This window comes from Delphinus delphis, chromosome 1 (assembly GCF_949987515.2).
Source record: "Delphinus delphis chromosome 1, mDelDel1.2, whole genome shotgun sequence".
NCBI lineage: Eukaryota > Metazoa > Chordata > Mammalia > Artiodactyla > Delphinidae > Delphinus > Delphinus delphis.
Window position 1 is genome coordinate 137,920,669 of NC_082683.1, and position 16,615 is coordinate 137,937,283.

Sequence of the window (16,615 nt, forward strand, 5' to 3'; positions counted from 1 at the left end):
CATAAAAAGAAGGAACTACTGATACGTGGTACAACATGGATGAATCTTGGAAACATATTAAGTGAAAGAAGCCAAACACAAAAGGCCACAGGTTGTACCATTCCATTGATAGGAAATGTTCAGAATAGGCAAATCTACAGAGACAAAAGTTGGTCAGTGGTTGTTTAGGGCTGGAGGGAGGGAATGGGGGTGATTCCTAGAGGACACGGGGTATCTTTCTGGAGTAATAAAAGTGTTCTATACTTGGTTGTGGTGCTGGTTGCACAACTCTGAGGGTCAACTAAAACCCAATGAATTGTATACTTTAAATGGGTGAATTACATGGTATGAATTATATGTCAATAGAAGTGTCACCAGAAGAAAGAACTAAATGAACCAAAAGCAAGTAGATGGAATCAATCACGATGAAAGCAGACACCATTGAATTAAACAATAGGTAAACAAATGATAACTTTTTTTTTTTAATGTCAACTGACCCAAACAGTCAACCAAACTAAACTAAACAGTTTTGTGATGAATGTGGTTTACATTCTGCGGCAAACCCCTCCTCTTTTTTTTTTTTTTTTTTTTTTTTTTTGCGGTACGCGGGCCTCTCACTGCTGCGGCCTCTCCCGCTGCGGAGCACAGGCTCCGGACGCGCAGGCTCAGCGACCATGGCTCACGGGCCCAGCCGCTCTGCGGCACGTGGGATCTTCCCGGACCGGGGCACGAACCCGCATCCCCTGCATCGGCAGGCGGACTCTCAACCACTGAGCCACCAGGGAAGCCCCCCTCCTCTTTATAGGATTGGGTAGCAAACAATTGCTGGACTGGCTGCCGGCCACAGACCACACTTTGAGTAGCACGAGCATGGACAAACGAATTCTTAAAGGGTCTGAGAGAGATTAGCATGGACAAGAATAGCTAAGAGAGGCCTCACTGAAGATGAAAGATTGACTCAAGTTGGTGACATTTGCTTATGAGTGCTTGATCTTCACGTGTATATATGCAAAGTATTTGGAAACACATCCCTAATTTTCTTTTTCTTCTTTCTCAGAGACTCCAAGTGTGACTGTGATCCGGCTGGCATCTCGGGGCCCTGTGACACAGGCCGCTGTGTCTGCAAGTCAGCTGTCACCGGAGGGCGCTGTGATAGGTCTGTGTGAACTGTGACCCTACAGGCACAGCAGGGTGTCCCTCGGCAACTAGCATGAGAATTCATCCTCTGAGTGCAATTACGGAAAACGGACACTTAACAAATGTAGATGACCTTCTTCCTGCCCCCTGTCCTCAAAAACTAGGCTTTATTTATTTATGTTTAATTTTACTTTTTGGCCGCAGTGCATGGCGTGGAGGATCTTAGTTCCCCGATCAGGGATCAAACCCGTGCCCCCTGCATTGGAAGCGCAGAGCCTTAACCACTGGGACTTCCCTCAAAAACTAGACCTTAAAAAAAGTGCAACAAGGCCCCAAATCTCACTGGACTCCAAGCTTTTGCTCTGGGTCCCTTCTCTGTTTATGCTGTGACAGAGGCACAGGGCCCCAGTGAGTCCCTGGCCAGCTGGCTCTAAATCCCAGGTGCTCTATGCAAGGTGGTACACTGCGATGAGGTCACATGACTCAACCTGGTCCCAGGAAAGGCCTGGTCTAATTAAACATGTTGGGAAAATCTTAGTAAGTGGGAATATCGCAGTGTACGGCCACAGATAACCGTCTCGTGCTGAAAAGGACCGGGGATGGGATGGTGGTTATATGCACACACATGAAATAGGGGGGGAGATGTAAGAGCCCTTTGGGTCCCAAACCACGTTGGGACAGGTGGTGCAACCAGGTCTATCCACCTTTAGTTGCTGCTGCAGGAAATTCCTTAAGTACAAACTGTGCCCAGACTTAAAACTCTTCCCTCTCCTGATACTGTTGTGAGCAGAGGGCTGCGAGGTAGGCCCCAGAGGTAAAGGCATCCCTCTTATTTCCTTAAACGAAAGAAAGCAGTTCTTTGGCATCCTGCCAGTCCCGTATACCTGGGCAGAGGAAATGCCAGGTACATTCCTGGCTTTTGTTTTCAGGGGGTTCTTTGCTGCTGAGGTGGGGGGGTGAGGAAACATACATTTAAGTGTTAAAAAAGGAGTCTCTTTTTGAAAGCATTTTAAATTTCAAAATAGAACACAGAAATAGAAAGTCATGTAAAATGTTGCCAGCAGCACCAATTATATGAAATAGACCTTTGCTAAAACTATGCCGGCCTCGTAACACCCTCTCTCCTTCCTAGAGGTCACCACTATTCTGACTTACTTACTTTTCTTCATAATTAATTACCCAAGTACATCCTTAAACACTGTGGTTTAGTTTTGCCTGATTCCCTTCACTTCCCTCCCCCCACCTCCCTTCCTTTATCATTCCCTCTCCACCCTTTCTGTGCCTCCCCACTTCTTTCCTCCCCATCCTCCCTCCTTCTTTCCTTCCTTCCTTGTTTTTTGTTTTGTTTTGTTTTGTTTTTTTGCTGTACGCAGGCCTCTCACTGCTGTGGCCTCTCCCGCTGCGGAGCACAGGCTCGGGACGCGCAGGCTTAGCGGCCATGGCTCACAGGCACAGCCGCTCCGCGGCACGTGGGATCTTCCCGGACCGGGGCACGAACCCGCATCCCCTGCATCGGCAGGCGGACTCTCAACCACTGAGCCACCAGGGAAGCCCCCTTCCTTGGTTTTTAATCTCTTTTAATCTGAAGGTTTCCTCCACAGAAACTATAATGATTTTTTAAACCCTTTCTCTATAGGAAAAAAAACCCCAACCTATTTATTTACAGCTGGTCTCTGAAGCATCTGTTGTTCACGGCTAAACTGCTTTTCCGTGATTTTGCACAATGAACATATTCTTGACATATAGTCCAATGGATTAGACCACGTAATTTATCAGCAGATATACCTGAGTTTGAATTTTGTCTCAGCCACTTACCAGTTGTATGACCTTGAACAAGTTTCTTAACCTCTCTGGTCTTGGTCTTATCATCTAAGAAAATTGGAAATAACAATTCCTATCTCATAAGGTTGTAGTGAGGATTAAATGAGGGAGCATAAGTAAGGTGCCTGGCATATCACAAGTGCTAAATAAATGATAATTGAAACTACCATTATTTCATGTAGAAGGATGTCATTAACTTGAACAGAGAAGAAAACAAATCCTTCCCAGCTTCCCCTGCCCTCTTCTCTATGACCCCAGCCTCTGGGACTTGTCTGCCAGCTGCGGTCCCCAGAGAAGTCACCGGAGGGCTCGAGCTAGGAGCAGAGGGGAGGCCAGCCTTCATTTTGCTTTTGTAGGAGCCTCTAGCCATCCTTTTTTGGCATAACCTCACCTGCCCCCTCCCCTGGGGGTCAGAGCCTAGGTACAAGGGGCAGGGATGGTGGGCAATGCCAGGGAGGGTGGTCTGGGAGGGGTCAGTACAGCTGAGTGGGTGCTGGGGCGGGAGCATTTGCCTTTCTTTTGCTGGCCCCCACTTCCCACCCTTTTGCCCCCGTTAAATACTTACTCCAGGACAGGGCCAGCTCTGCATATCCCTACCTGACCCCTCCCCATCTTGCCCACTCAATTCCTCACCAAGGATGGGAAAAATCACTGTTTCCAGACCATCACATCAAACGTGATACTGCTTTACCAGAGCAAGAGAAAGTGAATATTCTTCATGCTTTCTTTTTAAATTAATCAATCAATTAATTAATTAATTAATTGACTGTGTTGGGTCTTCGTTGCTGCGCGCGGACTTTCTCTAGTTGCGGCGAGCGGGGCTACTCTTTGTTGCGGCGCACGGCCTTCTCATTGTGTTGGCTTCTCTTGTTGCGGAGCACAGGCTCTAGGCGTGCAGGCTCAGTAGTTGTGGCTCGCAGGCTCAGCAGTTGTGGCTCGCGGGCTCTAGAGTGCAGGCTCAGTAGCTGTGGCGCATGGGCTTAGTTGCTCCGTGGCATGTGGGATCATCCTGGACCAGGGATTGAACCCGTGTCCCCTGCACTGGCAGGTGGATTCTTAAGCACTGCGCCACCAGCGAAGCCCTTTTGTGCTTTCTTAATGAGGAGCTGTGATTTGTCCATTGGGGGGTCTGGGAGTGGGGGGGGGGTATGTGCAACTTAGTATTCCTCACCTTTGGGAATTAATGGGCCGGGTGGAAGAGAAAGTAGAAATGATCATATTCTCTATAGGGACAGAAATAACCTATAATATTGTCCTGATTTCTAAAACGTCACTGCAGGTGCCGACCAGGTTACTATCACCTGGATGGGGGAAACCCTGAGGGCTGTACCCAGTGTTTTTGCTACGGGCATTCAGCCAGCTGCCGAAGCTCTGGAGACTACAGTGTCCATAAAATCACCTCTACCTTCCATCAAGGTAAAGCGATCTGTTTTCTAGGTTTTTTTGCTTTTAATGTTGTATAGGGTTTTGTGCTTATAGACTTCCATCCACGGCATGGGGTCCTTGAGTCATCTTTAGCAACTCTCTTCTAGCTTTAAATGTATATTATTTTTGAGGCAATAAGGAAGAGCCTAATGTCTTGTAAAAGTTATAGCTGAATAGTTTACTCAGACCAGCTTATGAATAACTTAAAAAAATAACTAAAAAGAGACCAGATTTTCATCTCCCTGCATTTCCCATCTCATCTATTTTAAAACCACAAAAGAATCATTCTTTTGGATTGAAGGGCTTAACATGAGTCTTCCTGGAATTCACATTCACTCATAATATCGCTTTCACATACGCCAAACGAGTTGATTTATGTGAAATTAGTTACCAAGCTACAAAGCACTCTAAAAATACGGGAGATTAATATGATTTCAACTCTGAGTTTCTCTTTGAACATACTAGACCCTCTTACCTCACTAAGGCCAGACCCTGTTTATGTAAATAAAATAAAAATACAAATTATAGGCAGATGAAAACATGCTCTCTTATTCCAAGAGTCAGACTCGGAGACAAGAAGTCACAGCAGCTGTAGGGCAGGAGTGGGTGAAGGTGAATACAAAGTAGAGAGGTGCATAGGGGATTTTGAGGATGGTACACGAATGTGGAAACATTAAGAAATCCCCACTTGTTACTCACTGCTAGTGAGTAGCAAGCAAGTCTTGCCTTGTTTAACTCAGTAGATGTTGTCCAAATGCAGAGTGGTTTTATTTGTGTTTCAGATGTTGATGGCTGGAAGGCTGTCCAAAGAAATGGGTCTCCTGCAAAACTCCAATGGTCACAGCGCCATCGAGATGTGTTTAGCTCAGCACGACAGTCAGACCCTGTCTATTTTATAGCTCCTGGTATGTACGGTATTTTTCCTGTAGAAGCCAACTTAGAACACTAAGAAGTCAGGATAGAAAAATGGGGTTAGAAAATGTGGGCATCTTATCACTTCGTGTTCTGGGCAGTAGTATCTCCAGGAGACAAGTGGGGCTTCAGCCCTTTTTGACAAAGTCATGGTCATGGCACAGTACAGCAGAACTGGGTGTCCAGGTGGTCAGACCCTGGTTCAGGTCCCTACTTCCGTCAAATGGGAAGTTTCTAGGTTTCCCATCAAGACAAGAAATAAGGACAGTGGTCAAATCTGTGGGTCTACTGAGAAACAGATGGAAAAGTGAAAAGAAACCATTTCTCAAAGCTTTAAACCGCTTGTAAATTTTAAAAATATACATTAGTCAGAGAAGCTGGATGGAAAAGCTCTGGCTAGAATTTTTTTTTAATTAATTTATTTATTTATTTATTTTTGGCTGCGTTGGGTCTTCGTTGCTGCGTGCAGGCTTTCTCTAGTTGCGGTGAGTGGGGCCTACTCTTCGTTGAGGTGCACGGGCTTCTCATCGCAGTGGCTTCTCTTGTTGCAGGGCACGGGCTCTAGGCGTGCGGGCTTCAGTAGTCTTGGCTCACAGGCTTCAGTAGTTGTGCCTCGTGGAATCTAGAGCGCAGGCTCGGTAGTTGTGGCGCACGGGCTTAGTTGATCTGTGGCATGTGGGATCTTCCCGGACCAGGGCTCGAACCCATGTCCCCTACATTGGCAGGCAGATTCTCAACCACTGAGCCACCAGTGAAGCCCCTCTGGCTAGAATTTTAATCCTAGTTCATATCCTTAGCTAATATGTGACTCCTGGGCAAGGTGGCCTCTTAACCTTTCCAAACTTCAGTTCCCTCAGCTGTTGAATAATGACAACCTCCACGAATTATTGCCATCAAATGTGATGATGTCGGCGAAAGTATCCTGTAAACTAGAAAGCATTATGTAACAAATGGTATTATTGCTGATACACCTGGGATCTTTACATATTGGTCTGTCACAGGGGCCAGGCTATGAATCATGTAACGGATGGAATTGTCTTATAATGAGGCCCTTTTAGCGTTTCAGTAACTAACCCTTCTTCGTGGCCAAGAGTTGCAAGGCCATGTCCGCTGCCATGAACTGGCTCTTCTGGCAGGGTGGCTGGGGAGGGGTGATGGGTGGGTAACGTAGGACCCCAGGAGAAATTGCCAACATTGATGAAAACTTACTTACTTCTTTGCTTCTCCAGTCTCAGAACTGACCTCAGTCTTTTCGAATTCTATTTCACAGCCAAATTTCTTGGGAATCAACAGGTGAGCTATGGGCAAAGCCTGTCTTTTGACTACCGTGTGGACAGGGGAGGCAGACACCCATCCGCCCATGACGTGATCCTGGAAGGTGCTGGTCTACGGATCACAGCTCCCTTGATTCCACCTGGCAAGACACTGCCTTGTGGGGTCACCAAGACTTACACTTTCAGGTAAAGAGAGAGACTACAAGTGGGTCAAAGAGAGCAAACTGTGACTGAAGTCTGATTCCTTTGTTCATCCAGTCATCATTCATTGGTTCAACAAGCTTTTCTGAGCACCTTTTATGTACCAAACATGGTGTTATGTGCTGAGACAGGTCATGATTGCTGCCCACAAGCCCCGGACAAGCTAATGGGGGAGAAAAATAAACAGATGATTATAGTGCAGCTTGTAAGGGACAAGGTGGACACAGGTGCTTTGAACACACACAGGAGATATCAGTAACTCACACTGGAGTGATCAAGGAAAGCTTCCCAAGAAGATGTGACAAGTGAAGAGCCGCTCTTTAAGGAAAGAAAAGGGGGGAAGGTTAACATGGCAGAAGAAGTATGTTTGAGGAAGTTTCGTACATTTAGGAAATTCTAAGTGGTTAAGCATGAGCGGAGCATGGGGTCAGGGAGAGGAATACCGTGAGAAGTGAGGTCGGAGAAAGAGGCTGAGGTAAGGTCATGGATGGCCCCATGTGTGTCTAAGGAGGTTACATGTTATCCTGTGGAATGGGATATTTTTTGAAGTATAATTGACCTACAACACTATGCTAGTTCCAGGTCTAAAACATAGTGATTTGATATTTCTATACATTACAAAACGATCACCCTGATAATTCTAGTTACCACCTGTCACCATACAGTGTTATCACATTATTGACTATATTCCCCAGGATGTACATTTCATCCCCGTGGCTCATGTATTTTATAACTGGAAGTTTGTACCTCTTAATCTCCCTCACCTATTTCACTCATCCTCCCACACCCTCCCTTCTGGCAAATACCTGTTTGTTCTCTGTATCTATGAGTCTGTTTTTGTTCTGTTCTGTTTGTTTGTTTTCTAGATTTCACATATAAATGAAGCCATATGGTATTTGTCTTTCTTTGTCTGAATTATTTCACTTAGCATAATACCCTCTAGGTCCGTCCATGCTGCTGCAAATAGCAAGATTTCATTCTTTTTTTATGGTTGAGTAATATTCCATTGCATACACACACACACACACACACACACATGCAAATATACCACATCTTCTTTATCCACTATTGATGGATACTTTCCATATCTTGGCTATTGTAAATAATGCTGCAGTGAACATAGGGGTGCATATAGCTTTTTGAATTGGTATTCTTGTTTCTTCAGAAGAATACCCAGAAGTAGACTTGCTGGATCACATGGTAGTTCTATTTTTACTCTTTTGAGGAACCTCCATACTGTTTTTCATAGTGCCTGCACCAATTTACATTCCCATCAACAGTGCACAAACATTCCCCTTTCTCCACATCCTCACTAACACTTGTTATCTGTTGTCTTTCTGATAAGAGCCATTCTGACAGGTGTGAGGTGGTATGCATTGTGGTTTTGATTTGCATTTCTTTGATGATTAGTGATGTTGAGCATCTTTTCGTGCGTCTGCTGGCCATCTGTATGCCTTCTTTGGAAAACTGTTCATTGAGGTCCTCTGTCCACTTTTTAATTAAGCTGTTTGTTTTTTTGATGTTGAGTTGTATAATTTATTTGTATATTTTGGATATTAATCCCTTATCAAATATATCATTTGCAAATATTTTCTCTCTAGAATGGGGATTTTGAATGGTGGGTACAGAGAGTTCAGGGGAGGGGGACGTGCCTATTAAGTGCTTAGTACTGTGTCAGAGACTGAGAATTCAAGATGAAGAAACGTGGTGTTTGTCCTTCAAGAGCTCTTGTCTAGTAGGATATGTAACATGTCAAAAAGCAAACATAACACAATACAAAATCTCTTCAGTGGTGGTGCATGCTCATGGGGAGTTGGGAGGAGCCAGGAAAAGCATTACTAAGGACGCAGTGTGTGGACTGAGAACAGGAAGAAGCACAGGGCTTTCCCAGGGACAAAATCAGGACAACCCGTACATGTGAGTATATGTGGGAACGTGGAAAGGCATAATACAGGGGATTGGTAAGCAGTATTTATGGCTGGAACACAGCGTGTATAGGGGAGATGGGCAGATAAGATTGAAAACGCTGGAAAAAGACCCAGCATGGTGGTTCTTGGATGTCATGTCAAGGTGCTGAGATCTTGCCCATGCCTACAAGATGATGGAAAGCTATTGAGAGATTGGAAGTCGAGAATTGGCGTGATCAGATGTGAAGCCTGGGTGCAAATACTGTGTGAAGGACAGTTTGGGTAGGGTCTTTAATTGAACCACCAGGACACATTCACAGTGGTTCAAGTGAGGGTTGTTGGGGACCTACCCCAGGGCAGAGGTAAAGGTAATAGAGAATAGAAGACCCACAGCACACACACAATGTGTTCTTAAATAACTGAGTGCAACTTATTCTAACGATACAAACACCCAGCTCTCCACGCTGGAACACCCATTCCCACCTTCTCAGCTTGGTGAACTTACTCTTTAAGATTCAGCTTGCAGGTTTTTCCTTTATATTAGCCTTCTCAGAATCCTAGGTAAAGTTACAGTCCATCCTGAGTTTCTATGGCATCCTGTTTATGCCTTTGTTATAGCCCTTTCTGCATTGTATCATAATTATTTGTTTACCCGCCACCCCTGGGAGACACTGATCACCTCACTCTACTTGCCTTTGTATCCTCCGTCCTGAAACAGCTTCTGGCTCAAACCAAGCGCACAGTAAACAGTTATTTCACGAATCAGTGGATGAAACAAAAGGGTTAGTATGGTTCCTGGAAGGGCTATTCCAGTAGAAATCAAAACAACATAAAGAAGAGTAGTACAGGGGCTGGTGATGTGATGCGCTGAGGCAACGTGATGCCAAACTAGGAAGTATTAGATGTGGACAGTGTAGAAGGTGGAAACTGACTTTTGAAAATAGGAGGTGAAATGTGCTCAGATAACAAATCATTTAAACAACAAAACCAAAAATGAATGATGGCTCTCGAGGATCAGAGCTTCTGGAACTCAGAGATGTTCCTGCTGTTAGGTTTTGTGTGACCAAGAATAGAAAGTGGTCTCTGAGGGCCTGGACCAGCCCTGGATGCTGTGACCCCGGGAGCTCGGCTTCCTGCACTGGGATGCCCTCCAGCAAATCCTGTGGGGCTTGCACTCCCCATGGAGTGAGAAAGTTCCAGGCTTGTGCCTATGAGGATGTGGCTACCAGTCCTTCATCCCCGTACAAACAGGGCTGTGAAGGGGCTTAGCTATTCCCCCATTCTCAGGCATAATTTGTATCGGGTATACGCATTATAAGATTTGATAAGAGTTGGATTTTCAGCTTTTGCTTTTAAATCATGCAGATTAAATGAAAATCCAAGCAGTAATTGGAGCCCCCAGCTGAGTTACTTTGAGTATCGCAGGTTACTGCGGAACCTCACAGCCCTGCGGATCCGAGCTACCTATGGAGAATACAGTAAGTGGCTAAAAGAAATGAATTTCTCTCTTCTTAGGTTTTAGTTTAATTTGCTTCAGCTCTCTAAGGTGGTGACAGACTCCAAACAATTAAACAAACGACTTAATGGTTTTGATGTCGAGTCTCTGATTGGGTCTAGATTTGTACATTCTAGAAGAAGTTGTTAAGAAAGAATGTTTCTTAAAAAGAGGTCAGCACCAATGAAGAATGAATGATGCTTCCTTGCTAAAGAGCCTCTGAATTTAGATTAAAGCTGATTATTTGAAGAAGATAACCTACAGCAAAAGGCACGTTCCCTTAGCTCGGAAATCGCATCTACAACACTGTTCTCTTTATTTCTTGAGTAACTTTCCTTTGGAATTATACTCGGTGCTACCACGTTCGGATATCACCACGTATTCTGTTAATTCCTATTATTGAACTTCTATATACTATGTACTATGTTGGGTACTCCTAATCTCGATTGGGATTATTTAAATGAGACCTCCTTAAGCTTTTTAGCACACATGTAAAAAGGAAGGATGGCTGGTATGCACCATTTCCATGTCACTGATATAGTGAATAAAGCAGGAAGTAGAAAAGGTGCTTACTAACAATTTATTGAATCTTTACTATGTGCCAAGCACACTACAATACATGCATTGTCTCATTTAATTTCACAAGAAACATAGGAGGTAGATACCACTGTCATTTCTTTTCTACTGTTGAGGAAACACAGTCATCGAGGTGTTTTGTGATTTGCCCAATTCACACAGATAGTGAGGATTGAGCCAGAATTTAAACCCTGATTTTTCTGACACCAGAGCCTATGCAGTCAGTCATATGAACTGCTATATCTTTATGCATGGCATAGTGAGTGAATACGAACTGTCTTTGATAGGGCTATCAATGAAAAAAATTCATCAATAGTCAATCTAAGAGGGCTTCTCTGGTGGCGCAGTGGTTAAGAATCCGCCTGCCAATTCAGGGGACACGGGTTCGAGCCCTGGTCCGGGAAGATCCCACATGTTGCGGAGCAACTAAGCCCGTGCGCCACAGCTACTGAGCCTGCGCTCTAGATCCCACGAGCCACATCTACTGAAGCCCGCACGTCTAGAGCCCATGCTCCACAAGAGAAGCCACCACAATGAGAAGCCCGCACACCGCAATGAAGAGTAGACCCCGCTCGCAGCAACTAGAGAAAGCCCGCGTGCAGCAACGAAGACCCAACGCAGCCAAAAATAAAATAAATAAATTTTTAAAAATTGTCAATCTAAGAAAGAAATGGAAAATCTTATTTGAGCCAATATGAGAATTATAACCCAGAAGACAGTCTCTCGGAGAGTTCTGAAGACTGTTCCAAACAGGTAAAGGGGGAAGCCAGTATATATGTGATTGGGGAGAAGCTACGTTCAATCAAGCACACATCTTGGTAGAAGGTTACTACTATTTGCAAGGAACAGATACCTTAGTTAATGGTTTAAGTGCTTTTCTAAGTACGGGAAGATGCAAGAAACTGGGCTCATAAAATTTTCTCCTGAAAATATCTAACTCTCTGAGGGCCAGTTCTGTCAGGTTTCCTAGAGCACAAGGTACCACACCCTGATCTTCGCCCTGAAGTCCTTTCAGGATGTACTTTAGGTCAGCGACTGCAGTGGCTAAAGACTTCATTCTTGTAGATCTGGATAGTGGGCAACATTCTTTATTTTACAATCCCTTCCCTTTCGGTCTTAAGTTCAACCAAGGTCTGGGAGGCATTTCGTGAGCAATTGCTAGGAGCGCACATTCCCAGGTCAGTTGAGGATGTCGTTGACAGGCCACAGAACGTGCTATTACTGGACTAGGTTCAGTTAACAGTAGCCAAAAGCCTCTGGACCTCCTGTCTTTCTACTCTGTTATGGTCCAGGAAATAGTTCCCTCTTGTTGCTTCTTCCCGTATCTAGAGTTATTATGCATGATTACAATCTTGTAGAACGATATATTTGATCAAATTGTTTCAAGTTGCTTAATCATCATTAATTTCATCTGAGGATCAATCACACATTTGGTAATGCAAGAAACAATAATCTTTGTAAAATAGGTAGCATATAATATAGCTAGTAACATTAATAGGTCATAAGCAAGTATTTAAGCTAAGAACTTCCATTAGGTGCGGCCCAGTGTCTCCCCAGGTCATCTGACCAGTCTGTTCTGCACTAATTGCTATCTTTAAGGGAAAATGAAATATTGGCATTGTACATAAAGTTCACCAAAGATGTCTGCACGTACAAGGCGAGTAGTGGGTCATCATGACCCCTTAAAGGATTGACAAAGGAATGTTATCGTCTAAGGAGTTACATGGCTGGCGCCAGAAGGAGAAAAATTGATCTTTATAGTTGAGCAGGTATTTCTGCCACAGGGGAGGTCTGGTTAACACATAATGCAGATGTACAATGCAACTAGAGGGGAATGAGGAGGTCAAAGGGCAGAGAAAAAGTTGGTTTTTTTTTTGCGGTACGCGGGCCTCTCACTGTTGTGGCCTCTCCCGTTGCGGAGCACAGGCTCCGGATGTGCAGGCTCAGTGGCCATGGCTCACGGGCCCAGCCGCTCTGCGGCATGTGGGATCCTCTGGGACCAGGGCATGAACCCGTGTCCCCTGCATGGGCAGGCAGACCCTCAACCACTGTGCCACCAGGGAAGCCCAGAGAAAAATTTTATGTTTAAATTTTTCTTGTCTTGCCTTAAAACCGTGAATTTTCATTTCATCAGGGAGTTAAGAGAAATAAAATCCAATGAGAGGCCTGACTTTAGATCCTTGGACCTTACCCCTTGCTGCTTCTAACGTGTTCCCTCTCTTGCAGGTACTGGGTACCTTGACAATGTGACCCTGATCTCAGCTCGCCCCATCTCTGGAGCCCCAGCACCATGGGTTGAACAATGTGTGTGTCCTGTCGGGTACAAGGGACAGTTCTGCCAGGAATGTGCTTCTGGCTACAAAAGAGATTCAGCCAGACTGGGACCTTTTGGCACCTGTATTCCATGTAACTGCCAAGGAGGAGGGGCTTGTGATCCAGACACAGGTGAGTGAAATGACACCTGGACCAGATGGTTGGGGGCACAGCCAGGCGACTGAGGTCTCTCGCGGAAGAGAGAGCTGTGTAGGAAAGACCATGCCTGAACTCATTTCAGAGATGGGAAAGGATTAAGGGAAGCAGGGCTGGAGTCAGGGAAGATGGACATGGCGCTTTATTACACACAATCCTTTTCATTATGGAAATGCCACAGGGTTGTGAGAAAGGTGCTAGGTTACAGGAAATGGCTGTCATGGTTCAGTGCGGGGTGGGGGAATTGGTGTCGAGTTGCAAGCATTGTACGGGGAGATCAAAGGCAATGTCAGGACTGGAATGAATGTGCGGACAAATGGTGTCAGGCCTTGGGGGACAGGGGAGCAGTGTTAAGTCATGGCTGGTAGAGGAAGTGTATTTCTGCTTAGCCTGGGAGAGTGAGGGTGAGACTCAGGGTCGTGGCCATGTTTAGAGTTGGTACTAGGGCAGAAGAGAGTACCCGCGCTCAGGCACTCTGGGGAAAGCTTCAGAAAGGCAGGCTGTGAGTTACTAAGCTCTGACTTGCACATGTCATGCGTATTAAAGCAAGTGTACAGTTTTACCCTGCTCATTTCTCTGCTCCTCCATTCTTCCTCTGCCCCCCCAGGAGATTGTTATTCAGGGGATGAAAACCCTGACATCGAGTGTGCCGACTGCCCCATTGGTTTCTACAACGACCCGCGTGACCCCCGCAGCTGCAAGCCCTGCCCCTGTCGCAATGGGTTCAGCTGCTCCGTGATGCCAGAGACAGAGGAGGTGGTGTGCAATAACTGTCCCCACGGTGTCACTGGTGAGGCCAGCTGCCTGCCCTGTCCTGATGCCGTGAATCTGCAAGGATAGCTTCTATTCCAAGGGATTCCCAGGGAGTTTTCATTACTCAGGGTTAGTCTAAATGGGCTCATTTTAAAGATAAGGATAGCTCGTCGATGCCCGAGAGCTCAAGTGGATGGAGGAAGGGCAGAGTGTACAGTAACGCGGAGGAAACATCTAAAGCTGTTTTAGGAGGTTTGTAATTAGGAGATGAAGTTTTCAGATGAAATACAGGGTTTAACTAAGTTTTTAAAAATGAACCAAGGTGAAGAAGGAAAACGTAGTGGCCTTATAAACGTCGCATCTCTCTGCTGGTCAGTCTGAAAGAAGAGTTTCTCTTCAGCAGCAGTCTCAGTGGTATGGGTCTCAAGCTGACTTTTTCCCAGTCAGCTAGTTAACCGGCAGGAAGGCTCCTAGTGGCGCTTGGGTTCTAAGATCTGTGACCACCGTGGAGTGGAAGAGCCAGGCCCTGGCCGTGGGCTCCTGTTCCTGAAGTACTGTTCTGGGGTCCACGGGGAAAGCTCCTCTAGAGGGCTATTTACACTTTCGTCCTCTGCGTCTGCTTTTGCTGCCAGTGGGTGATCGCTCGGGCTTGGTTCTTTGCTCCTTCCAGGTGCCCGCTGTGAGCTCTGTGCCGATGGCTACTTTGGGGACCCCTCTGGGGAACACGGCCCAGTGAGGCCTTGTCAACCCTGTCAGTGCAACAACAATGTGGACCCCAGTGCCTCTGGGAACTGTGACCGCCTGACGGGCAGGTGTCTGAAATGCCTCCACGGCACAGCCGGTGCCCACTGTGACCAGTGCAAAGCAGGCTACTTCGGGGACCCCTTGGCTCCCAACCCAATGGACAAGTGTCGAGGTAGGACTGCACCCCTAGACGGATTGGACAGCCTGTGTGTGCGTGTGTGTGCGTGCGTGCACGCCTGTGTGTGTACATGTGTCAGAACATACAGATCAGCAAGGCCGACAGCAGGTAATATCGCGGTGCTACTCTGGTTTCTCTGACCGACTGGCTCATGAACAGCCTGGGCCTTTCACCTGTCAGAGGTCTTAAGACCCGTGTCCCCTGCATCAGGGCTCTGGAGTCAGAGCTGGAGGGTGTTGAAAGGGTTAAAGCTGGGCGGGAGAAGTGCAAAAGGTCAGGTTTATGCTCCAGAGTGGAAGAGGAGATGAAATGGGGCTGCTTCCAGCGCCCAGTCCCGAGGCTGGTAGGCAGGGAGGGGCTGCCGGACCTTGAATCGGAAGGTGATAAAGGGCTGAGACGAAGCCTGAACGCACTGAAGTGGGAGGGGAGTGGGTGGTAAAGCAGCTGAAGAGACCCTCTCAGGAAGTCAGTGCGATTGATGTACAGAAAGGTAACAGTCCAAACGTCTCCTAAGGAGACTGGGCTTCAAAGCAGTAGCTCCCGTGGAGCATTCCTGGGGGCCGCTTCAGATCAAAGCATGAATGTGCCGATCAGGCCTCTTGCTCAGCCCTTCTTTCAAGCCTTCGAACACGTTCTGTTCTAGAGGCAAATTCCGTTCTAGGGAGCTGGCCTGCCCCACAGACTCACCCCTAGGTCACAAAGGTCCCAGACCAGCCCTGGTGCCCAGAACTCAGGAGCTTCCTCATTTTAAGGTTCAGAGTGCCTTTGGGGACCGAGATTGGAGGACTCCTGGTCCCCCAGGAGGTCTGCAGGGAGCCCAGAGCCACCCCCCGACTCACACCAGAGTCCCCAGCCCCAGAAATGCTGAGGACCTCTGTGCAACTTGGGGCTTCTACCCAGGGGCACGCATTCCACCTGCCCTGACCCCAGCCTGTGGGTTAGGTGTGATGTCCTATGATAGGAAGCATCCACATGACATCAGCGGTACTGAGTTCAAGTCCAGTTTTTTTAACATACCTGTTGTATTACGCTGATCATGCCAGTTAATCTCTCTGAGCCTCAGTTTCCTCATATGGGTGATTAATATTTTACTCAAAGTGGTTGCAAAGATAAAATAGCATATGAGAAAGCATACTATAAACTATATAATTCCATCTATAAGGTGCTATTAATAGATATTTCACTGCCTTTAGACCATACATTTTTTCACTCAACTATCTTTTATCAAGAACTTACCATGTACCCAGTGTGGAGCTAGATACCGAGGTTATAATAATGAATAAGTCAGCTCCAGCTCCCAAAGAGCTCATATGCTAATAAGGAAGACACACAAATATGTAAGCAAATAATGACAGTACGCTTAGACATATGATCATACTACCAAGTGTTCTGTGAGCACTGAAGGTGGAGTAACCCAAAGAATCACTCCGGTAGAGTAGTGTCTCACCCACTGTTACATCCTCAGCTCCTAGAACAGAACATGACACATAGTGGTACTGAATCAATTTGATTGAATAAAGGTACCGCTTTACCGCAGAAGGAAAATATCACTGGCTCTTGCCAGGTTCTCATTCCAGCTTGCCATCTTCTTGCTGTGTGTCCTAGGTCAAATTACTCAGCTTCTCTGAGCTCATATTCCTCATCTGTGTATATACAGAGAGATGTCTACTTCTGGCACATATAGGCCCAGAAGAAATGTTATTTTCCCTGTGAGCAAAGCCAGAGTGTCTGCAGAATATCCAGC

General features: G+C 46.1%; 1 protein-coding gene across 1 annotated transcript in view; it reads left to right on the plus strand.

The window, feature by feature from the left end:
* Positions 1-16,615, plus strand: part of LAMC2 (laminin subunit gamma 2) — a 61,631-nt gene that overhangs the window by 30,355 nt on the left and 14,661 nt on the right. The window contains exons 4-11 of the mRNA XM_060009816.1: positions 1,037-1,135; positions 4,217-4,353; positions 5,145-5,267; positions 6,545-6,734; positions 10,022-10,134; positions 12,954-13,172; positions 13,804-13,986; positions 14,620-14,865. Coding sequence (XP_059865799.1) covers positions 1,037-1,135; positions 4,217-4,353; positions 5,145-5,267; positions 6,545-6,734; positions 10,022-10,134; positions 12,954-13,172; positions 13,804-13,986; positions 14,620-14,865 — 1,310 coding nt within the window. The remainder of the gene's footprint in view (positions 1-1,036; positions 1,136-4,216; positions 4,354-5,144; positions 5,268-6,544; positions 6,735-10,021; positions 10,135-12,953; positions 13,173-13,803; positions 13,987-14,619; positions 14,866-16,615) is intronic.